The 10943-nt window shown below is 39.1% G+C and overlaps 1 protein-coding gene across 1 annotated transcript; it reads right to left on the bottom strand.

Moving 5' to 3' along the window:
* Nucleotides 1-907: 907 nt before the first annotated feature.
* Nucleotides 908-9917, bottom strand: stc1 (stanniocalcin 1). The gene is made up of 4 exons (XM_080432866.1): nt 9606-9917; nt 6612-6754; nt 6149-6360; nt 908-5832 (listed from the first exon to the last, which is right to left on the bottom strand). The coding sequence occupies exons 1-4, from the start codon at nt 9787-9789 to the stop codon at nt 5535-5537; spliced, it is 837 nt and encodes a 278-aa protein (XP_080288992.1). The 5' UTR covers nt 9790-9917; the 3' UTR covers nt 908-5534.
* Nucleotides 9918-10943: the final 1026 nt, after the last annotated feature.

The raw sequence follows: 10943 nt of genomic DNA, 5'->3' as shown, positions 1-10943 counted from the left end.
CTCTCCACAGTTAAAATCTCACTCACTGGCCGCAGCGTGTCACTCCCCATCTCTCTCCCTGTTTCCTGTCTGTCTCTACTAAATTACTATCAATAAAGGCTTATAAAGCCCCAAAAAATATCTTTAAGAGAAAATCTCACTCACTGAACTCTCAACCTATTTTCACACGGTTTGGTTTATTACAAATGTGATGTCATACTTGTAGTTATGTCATGATATAGGATACTTGGTTAAATAAAAAACACCTTATCTTACATAGATAGTAACAATTATGGTTATAAAACAGAAAACAATCTTAGTCTCAACTTCAAGTACTGATATACAACTCAGGCATATTTCTTACAGTGGAGTTGTGGCAAGCTGCCCTACGTAATATATGCGGGCTGTGGTGATGTGCGGCCCAGTGGCCAATGAGGTGTCTATGTATTTATGTCTGTAGGTATACTGCAGTATTAGGGGTAGTAGTAGGAAGTAGGTATACTAGTATGGACAGTAATGGGGAAGTAGGCATAATAATAGGGGTAGTAGTATGGAATCAGGGGTAGTAGTGGGGTTCTGCATAGTTCATTTTGAGAGGGGATACAGAGGAATATAAGGGACAAAGAGAGAAATACTGTGCTATTCAGCAATTTTGCAAAGTATGTTAGACCTACTTCATGCTTACCTGTGTGACATACAATGGATTTATGTGTTCAAATTGGGACAGGGTCCTTGGTCAAAACCTCTAGTGCAAAATGTCCTATATTCATAACTGGAAATAAAGGACCAAAAAATCCCTAAAAAACACACTGCTAATTTAGTTGTTTATATATTTACCTACAGTAGATATCCATGAAATAACAGCAAGCAACACATTTTGTACCATATGCCAGATATGATAAATATTTTATTTCTGATCAGCAAAAGACACACAGTTGATGCATTTGTATCTTTCATGACTTTTCAGAACAGAGAAAACCCAAACATATACACAGTATGGGTATATATGTCTATGGGTATATTTTAAAGTGCAAGTGATTCACAAGGATCAATCATGCGTAACATAGCATCTGTATGAGAAACTTCAGCAACCTCTTCAAATCCTCAATAACATTTGATAGTAAAGTCATTTTCACTCATATGAATACAAAATATTTTTTACGAGTCACTGAAGCTGTTTTTTTAAATTTAATTGAAGCACAACATTTATATATCTATTTCAAGTCTTGAGAGGAAAGTGTACCATGAAGTTCCAGAATTGAGGGAGCCTGTAGGCTTATTTTATATATGTCACACAACCGTGATGCTTGACAAAAATACTGATTTTTTGTCATATGATTCTCGGTGGAGGGGTTGTGTGACTAAGTATAAATTAAGCCAAAATCTCCAGTTTTCCCTATATGAATAGAGTCTTGAAAGGAGACAGTTTCACAGATCTTAACATGGGTCAATTCACCAATAATGCCGTACCACCATAAGCACCCTTTAACTGAATTAAAATGAATCTGAACGGAAAAGATGAAAAGACATTTACTTTTCCCAACAGCCTTCATGGGAGTCATCTTGTTTTGGGCACGTCCTCATCATCACAACAGACATTCAGTATACATTCTTCTCTGAAGCTACCAATGCATCTGCTTTGCAATCAAGGGGTGATAAAAGGTTTAAGAAAATAAATAAATAAAAAGATGAACATTAACATTTAAATGTTAAAGGGCAACCTTGCTGGTTTTTAACTAGAACCATATTGTTCTATTATAAGGAGGGCATTTGAAAATACACTGATATAACACTTCCCAGTGTGTTAAAGAGTGTCAAGAGCTCTCTCTCTCTCTCTCTCTCTCTCTCTCTCTCTCTGTTTTACATAGACTGTCAGAGAACGCATGGAACACAGAACGCATTGGTTAGTTTTACAGTAGATTTTCACATGTCCTCACAATAGAAGTTATAGAATGATCATATTCATGTTAAAAATTATTGATGTTGCCCTTTAAAATGCACATTGACTGATGCCAAGTTCAAAGAATGTGGAACCATTAAAATAACAATGGCATCAGGCCAGTAGAACTTAAACTGGACAGCTTCACAAGGAAATAAAACAGGCTATAGTTTAGCAGCAACTGTTGGGTTGATTTACCCACGGACAATGGAGACATACACATCAATAAATGCAAAATATTCAAACTTATTCCTACTCATTGGGTAAATAAAACATGTCTCAATTGCACGTGTCCTGAATGTTTCAATGCCCTTTATAGTGGTTAAGATGCAAAGTGCATATCATGTAACATAAAGTAATAGGCTAGGGTATATACTACAGTGTGAATACGGTTCTTAGCTTTCCGAATGTTTCCTTCAAAGCTTCTGACCTTTCAGAGTATTCACAGAAATAAAAAACAACAAAGAAAAATAATAATATGCAAATTAACCAAAGTCATGTAAAGGAATTGCTTTCATACTGGTGGTACAGTATGAGAGCATATACATGATGTTGCTTTATTCACACATCATCAGCTGGCAAAGAATGGAACAAAGGTCAATTTGTGTGTTGCTCTGAATCCTTTGTGCGAGAGATTATTGCATAGTTTGGAGTTCTTAACACCACTACTAATTTTACATCAAACCAAAACCAACACGTCAAATTGTTTTTGGTCTGTAGACTAGAGTGTCACCCTTAAAGATAGCCAAAAATACAGTTTTAGAAATACTCTGATCGAAGCAGGGTTGGGGTCAATTCACTTTTAGTTTACTCCAGTATTTAAACTATAAACTGCACGTCACTTTAGAATGACAGAAACCTCATTCTCAGTAATGTTGTAGGTTGGATATGAATCCTCTTATTATGACTAAAGGTTTCCAGTTTATGTATTTTAGAGGTATTTCACAGTCTGTGTTGACTGCATTCCATTGAAAAGCATATTGACTCCAACACTGATTCTAATTCATTGTAACATTCCAAGTATACTGACTTGGAGAATTTGCCTTTAGACAAACATATGCAGTTCAGTCTTCAACAGAAGCTAATGTGAGCTGTCACACGCCCAACCAGCCCTCTACTTGATATCAATAAAAAATAAGGAAACTTCAACATTAAGATTTCCCTTAGTGAGGTGATTTTACAGCCATTCAAGCTTGGCACCCGTGGATGTTGTCTCGAGTTGATTTACTGTGTTTCTTAAACATATCAAATAGGATCTTATATATGGATATTGTGCTATTGTGCTGGGATATTTTGTTGTTGCAATGCACATTTACAGATGTATTTTACTATGTACAGTACATACATCAGTAAAGGATTATGGAAATCAGTTAAATAGTGGCAGTAACCTAAGACAACTAATGAGCCATCAGGGTGAAATTACTGCAAAAACCCTGTGTGAATGAATGTGCAGTGTCATTGGCAATGGTTGCCTCTAAAGTTTCCTTACAAGTTTACTGTTTTCTCACCCTGACTTGTTATTCTGTTTTGTGTCTGCGGCTAAATCCCAGTAAACTCTGGACTCTCTTTTGTGAACCTAACTAAAATGTCTGACCAAACATTGAGCCAAGTGCTCGAAGCTACTGGACTTAGTTTTTTGGGATTCATCCAGATTTGGCAAATAAATTGATCCTGTTTGCTTTCTCTATGTGGAGTGAGTTATTCTCTGCAGACCACTGGGTGACTCCTTGATAGGGAATTCACTTCCAGGAAACTAGATATACAGTGGGGTCTAATTGACATAAACCTAGCAGACTAAAGCACATGCAATCATGTTAGATGTAATACTTTCTCCTAACATACTGTAGATAAGACAACTAATGTTAATCTTTGATGTTTTGTTATGTGTTTGTTTTGTTTTTTTCTTATGGATTGTCTATTTTGATCCCATGCCATGGAGCATACTGTGATCATACTTTATGTTGATGTTTCCTTTATTTTAATCATACCGTGTACAGCTATATTCAGAAAGTAAAGTACACAAACCCTTAGCACTCAAAAAATTAATTATGACTTTGCCATAGTATATGTATTAAAAATTACGGTAAACTATCTTATTTCGTATGTGGTCCCATTTAACACCCTTAAAATAGATCACCTGAATTTGATTGACCAACTTGTTCCCCTATGACCAGCACAGAGTCATGACACGGGTCCTATTCAGTCACCGTAGTGGCAGCTCACCGATTTGACGCTGAGCGCATGTTCATATACAAGCCGTGACCAAATGGCATGTTATCTGCAATCTAACTAAAACTACAATTAATGCCACGAAATAAAACAAAACAAAAATTAAATAATATAGTAGGAAAATAAATATCAATATCATTCCAACAAGGCTTTTTAAATATTCATTCTCATTCTCAACACTGGAAGCCAGTGTGCATGACACACAAGCCTCTATTATGTTATTCACCTCAGAGAATGTTGATAATCAGTCCAAGAAGATGGCTGCTCTCAATCTCAGGGGGTGAACTTTCTGACCAGACACCACTGCTTCACACACGGTTAAGATGGATACAGATTTTTACTCAACATGGACCATGTGTACAGTAGAGCTCAACAGTCTTACGTTTTAAGAATGTCTGCACTGTAAAATACAGTGTTCATTTAAGTCAGAGAGTGTATAAATGTACATTCGTACTCTCTCAGACTTAAATGAACACAGGATTTTGCTGTATGGAGACAAGATATGCAACAATTGACTTTTCTGATAGAGAATAAGCCAGGCCCTAGAAAATCCTTAAACGCAGGATCATGAAGCAGAATGCGTTTAGGTCAAGGATCACGTCTTGATCTGCCACCAGAAAAACAAACATAAGTGCTATAGCTCTGCACTATTTTGGTATTTTATGAATAGCATTCAGGGCAGTTGAAGTTATTTGGTCAGCTTAAGGTAACCACTCAAAGGCTGTTGTAAAACCTCTAGGGACCTCTCTATAAGTGCTCCCTTCCAGGGGGTTGGCTATGGCTGTCTCATAATCTAGTATACAGTACATTATGTTTTGTGAGAAAATAGATATGCCACCCATTTCCATAGCACATGTTCACAATTTGATTGGTCTCATCCATAAAATGTTAATAATAGTTTCCCATTCCTATCAATGAACTACTGATGCAACCGTTAATTACTATTAATGAATATGTGCTATGATGTTCTGGTTTTGTCTTTTGAAAGTACGGACCACTTGTGCTCTAGAGGCGTGAACCACTATGGCTGTTTTGTGCTTGGCCTCACCGCACCTCTTTAAGGATTCTTCTCTGCTGTAGAGAATGGTGAAGTGAACCGGACCATATTGTAGATGCAGCAGCCATATGCTCGGCACTAACTGAGTGAATACGTTTGAAACTGTTTGATGTAAAGGGGGTGCTCTCAAACCTAAAGTGTAGAATGTACAGTAAAACAACAATCAAACTCTGATATAAACTTGGAACTCCCTGGAGATGCATGTTTCTGCAACTTCCAGCCTAGTGGAGGAGGAATGGATTTATAGTCACCGCTAGGGAATAGCAGAGCTTAGCTTGCTTTTTTTCATGATTCTGAGGAGTGTGCAGAGTTTTTGAATCTGAGTGGGAGTTAGGAGCTGTCGCTGGCAGAACGCTTCTTGCCAAAATGGCTGGCAGAATCTCTGTTTCGCAGATTAGGAGGGATCTTGTACATGTGGGGACCCATGGACCAACGCCAGCTCCCACGGCCCTCCACTCCGGTCGGAACGGCAGCTGCAGCCGCAGCAATGGAGGGGCAGGGCTTGCTCTGAAGCAGCTGAATAAGCATAGTCATCTCTGGGCCCATCCGCGACACCATGCTGGTCCTCACACGGTCCACCGTGTCCTCGTCACAGTCCATCAGGCTCTGTAGCAGCTTACCGTAAAACCTGTGAAATGATGCATCACATAATGACTTTAAATCTAAATGTCAATGCATTTGGCCATGTTGCAGTAAAATGCTTCAATTATGTGACTACTTTTTACATTTTGGGAGCGATTTGCTGTTGCTCCCTCTAGTGGTACAAATGTCATGGCTTCCTTTGGTATGTTGATATAATGGAGTGTTTTCATAATAGTCTCACACATACAAATGTGTGAGGACACAGGAAGCCTGTGTTCCTTTATTTCTGACTTGTATATGGGTCCATTTGAGTCAATTTTTACAGTCTCTAAATACATTACACTTGTTATCTTAGAGCTCACCTATTGGGGAAGTGACTTGGTAGCTGTGCCACTTCACCAATGGCATCTGGATTGGATCGGGCAACAGTACAGATATTTAGCTTGCTGTAGCATTCCTCCTGCACCTCAGAAATCATTCTTTGGAAGGTGGAGCAGCGGCGAATGGTGGGGAATGCCTTGGAGGTAATGCCATTGGCAATGCACTTAAGGCTCTCCTTCACAAACGCTTTACCCTGCACATAAAACAAGTTTCAATTCACTTCTTATCTCATTTCTAAATGCACACATTCTGTCCGTTGCAACATGAAACGGCACTCCCCCTCCTCCTTTCACATTGGTGCTCATCTGCTCGCCTAATGGCAGCAATGTGAGAAATTCTCATTTTGAGTGTAATCCAACTGGGAGTTATACACAGTTATAGGTTTGCACTGCTTACATAGACAAAAAAGATCCTCCCCAAGATGTCATTTAAGAATCACTGTACCTGAGTATCAAATTTAGCAGCACTGTAGAGGAAGGACTTGCAGATGTCGTGCATGCCATCTGTGTCACAAGTTGAATTCTCCAGACAGGCAAAGGCTCCGCAGCCAACTTGGAGGGCACCGTTGAGACAGCGTGCCACATCTGCTGTGGGTACAGAGAGTGAACCGATCAGCGGAGGAGCCATCAGCAGGTTCAAAAGGGATCCCTGCACAGTGCACACCCATTAAGCTAATTTTACAGTTTTTTTGGCTAACCAATTATGCCAGCAGAAGATACATTTGTACCTTATATGTATAAGAATAAGAATAAGAATATAAGAATATAAATTTATTTTCTGACCATTGGTCTTTGGACACACGACACAGTGAAATCCTTAGAGTTAATTTAACGATGAGCATCTAAACATGGGGGTGGGGGTTAACTTGTGTTACAGGACTTCACTCATGTAAGAATTACACACATTTACTAAACCCCCAAAATTAAATATCAAGTGTTGAGAAGGATGTGCACTATGAACAAAGGACCTTTTGCACACGTTTGGGTAATTTTCATGAATCTCTAAAGAGTTGATGGTTGCCTATAAGGCAAATAGCAACTTTATATATGGATATCTTTCAACGTTATGACCCGGCTGAGGCATTATTTGGCATTATTTCACAATTCACTGGGAAAAGGGGATATATTTGAACTACATATTTGGTTAATTACAGAGGACCTGGTACCAGCAGTAGGACTACATAAAAGGTGCATGCATGCAGACATAGTACCCTACATGCATAGATGCATCCAACACACACACATGCATAGATGCATGCAACACACACACACACACACACACACACACACACACACACACACACACACACCACACACACCACACACACCACACACACACACACACACACACACACACACACACACACACACACACACACACACACACACACACACACACACAGGTTTTCAATACCCATAGATGAAAGTATATCAATAGGTGGCCATATCATAAAACCACAGCATTAAGCACAATTTACAAAACAGTAATGACAAATTGAAACATAAAACATCAAGGGATAACCCTGCTCCATCTCTCTCTCTCTCTCACACACACACACACACACACACACACACACACACACACACACACACACACAGAGAGAGAGTAAAAAGACTCCTGTAGTTCAAGATCATGTATCTTACATGTTGTGATGCACATGGTTATTGTCACTGCATTTTTAGACCAGATGCGGCCCACGAACACACTGGGCCTAACTTTATCATGAATGAGCTACATAATTTAGGCTACATTCCTATATTGTAACAATCTTCTGCTTTCTAAAACTAACCATTCAGTGGCCATATGTCTCTGAAGTCAACATGAAAATACATTAAATACAAATCTGTTCATTTCCCCCATTATCGTGCTCCAGTTTTCAACATAATATCAACAGGTTAAATTAAAATGATTTGTAATAGCAGTTATTTTAATATTATTCAAGATTCAAGCTGTGGCCCACACCACTGCCTTGTTGAATTCTGGCAAACAGCGTCGGACCGCCAAGAGTTCTGAAAAAGCTGAGATTCTGTTTCAACTCTTTGATTTGCTGATGCTATTCTTTAGATCACCCTCCTCCGCTACTATACAGTAGGCTAAGCTACACAGGAAGGCGTTGCATGGAGCTGAGTCTCAGCTGACTAATACACTCTGTGTAAAGCCCCAGAGCCAGTCCACTATAGCACTGGTTCCCAAACTTATTAGCTCAAGAAATGTAATGTCTCCCCCTGACCCAAACTAGTGAAAATAGCAGACCTACAAGCTTGTAGATAGGCTATTTTCACTAAATCTTGAAATTTATTTTCGAATTTATGGAATTTCGTAGATTTTTTGGGGGAACATTTTAGAATTTATTTCAAAATTAAAAACTAAATGAAAGGGGGTATTTACTCGCGACCCATAAAAATGTGTCCGCGACCCACAATTGGGTCCTGACCCACTGTTTGGGAACCACTGCACTATAGTACATAAAACCACAGAATTGAGGAGCCTATATGTGCGACACCGTCGCCATACAGAGACACATTGACATGACACAGCCTGCACTGAGGCGCAGGTGTCAGAGCAGCAGCACGAAGCTCACTCTCATCTGTTGCCGGTAAAACACCGGCACCACAAACCACAGCCTACCGCTCCTGCTAATCCTGCAGCCTCAGGCTCAGTGTTCCGTGAATCAAGGCGTTCGTTTGAGGGGGGAAGGAAGGCTGCATAGGCCTATAATAATGCTTGTGTGGGGGGGAGGGGAGGGGAGAGAAAAGAAACATCCACAGAGTAGACATGAAAGGTAAGGCTGTCAATCACCATAGAAATCTGTGCTATAACAGCTGCACTCTTGAGAGATGTAGTAGCCCTGAAACATGACTGTCATATCACGACAGTCGTGGATTAATTTAAACCTGCTGTTTGCACTTTTTTCCTTTTTGGCCCGTACATCTACATAAACGTTAAAATTTCAAATATAAAGTGCTTACCCCATGGCCACAGATGTTACAATTATGTACGGAAGCTTAAAAGTACCCGTATATTCTGTATTGTTAAATAAAAAGCATTTGAATCCGATTGGTGGCCATTTTCTCCATATTTTCTGTACTTGCTTTCTACTACGCGACCTTATCGGTTGGGAGGTGTATTGCACTCTGATACGTTATAACTCTATGAGAAATGGCTACCGATCGGATTAAAATGCTTTTTATTGAACAATACGAAAGATACGGGTACTTCTAAGGGCCCGTACATAATTTTAACATCCGTTGTCATTGGGTAAGCACTTTATATTTGAAATCTGAACGTTATGTACATTATGTAGATGTACGGGCCGTAAATGGAGAGAGTGCAAACACCAGGTTGAAGTTAATCCATGACGGTCGTGACAGACGACCGTCGTGTGATCCATGGCTAAGAAATGTAGTAGCCTGGGCTAGAGAGAGAATTGTTACTTACAAGGGCTGTTGGCAGAAAAGCGTGTTCTCCTGGGTGAATAGGACTCGTTCTGATCCAGTTCATATGCAGATGCTTTCAGCACCATGAGAAGAAAAAGTCCGGTCCTCAAAGGCATCGTCCCCTTCTTAACACAGATAATATGACAAAATGTAAAGAAATGTGTCCTGGATGATTGATAATTCATATGAATACCGCTCCAAAGCTTCTACAACGCCGTGACAGAATATGTTAAGCTATGATTGACAAGTAGGCTACTATCTACCTAATGCTGCTATTTTATATTGGACTCTAGCCTATACTATATCCTTTTGACTTGCATGACACATAGCAACGGTGTCAAGTCTGCATGCGTTTATATGGAAGCGCTGAACATTACGAGTGAACGGGTTGGACCAATCAGAACGCAGTGTTCGAGCCCGTGCTCCAAGTCTTTCCACTACTAATTGACAAAATCATTTCACAGCAGAATACATGGCAGGTGTTTGTAGATCACGACCAAGGATTTGTGCAATATTTCTTTAATGGCTTATTATTTCAAAGTATAACCTGAATTTGTATCACGTTGTACATTATTATTATTATTAGTTTTTAAATAACAATTTTTATCAAAATTATTATTAGCCTATTATTATTAATATTATTATTATCAGTAGTAGTAGTAGTAGTAGTAGTAGTAGTAGTAGTAGTAGTAGTAGTCTTCGTCGTGGTGGTGGTAGTAGTAGCAGCAGTAGTAGTAGTGTAGTATTATTAGTAGTATTAGTATTAATATAGCATTTGTATGATACATTGTAGCATCCTTCTGTGAATAAACTATCAACTGATTTGTATTCTCATCTTTCATAATCAGTGGCTTATAAATCTTTCTCTAACTTGTCTCCTCCCCTCCATGAAGGAAGTGGATTTAACTGAAATCCATGAAAGACATTGTGTATTAACCAATTACTTGACATTCACCGGGCTAGTTGTTTCATGGCAAGAACAGGTCCATGTATTTTCTTTTAGACTATTTATCTTGCACTGATCTTTATCAACGATGAGGAGATGATGAGCTTTGCAATGAGGCTTAGAGCTCTCACTGACTGAAATGTTTAAATAGTAGCTATCAGCATATCTTAGACAAACAAGGATAACATAACGTGGAGTCTTTCAAATGATTAGTGACCGACAGGAACTAGGCTTTCCGGTCATTACTATCCAATACGTTGCTACTCAATGTTGTCTTATTGGCTAACTGACTGACAGAGCCATACCTATTAATCTAAACAAATGAAAAAGAACTCATTGTGTTATGCATTACACAGCCCCAGTGGACAGATGTGTATTTTACGCATCTTTTAG

The sequence above is a fragment of the Gymnoscopelus braueri genome (genome assembly GCF_963280865.1).
Source record: "Gymnoscopelus braueri genome assembly, chromosome: 7".
NCBI classification, from domain to species: domain Eukaryota; kingdom Metazoa; phylum Chordata; class Actinopteri; order Myctophiformes; family Myctophidae; genus Gymnoscopelus; species Gymnoscopelus braueri.
The sequence above is the reverse complement of the archived record's forward strand: the minus strand, read 5'-3'. Positions and strand labels throughout refer to the sequence as shown.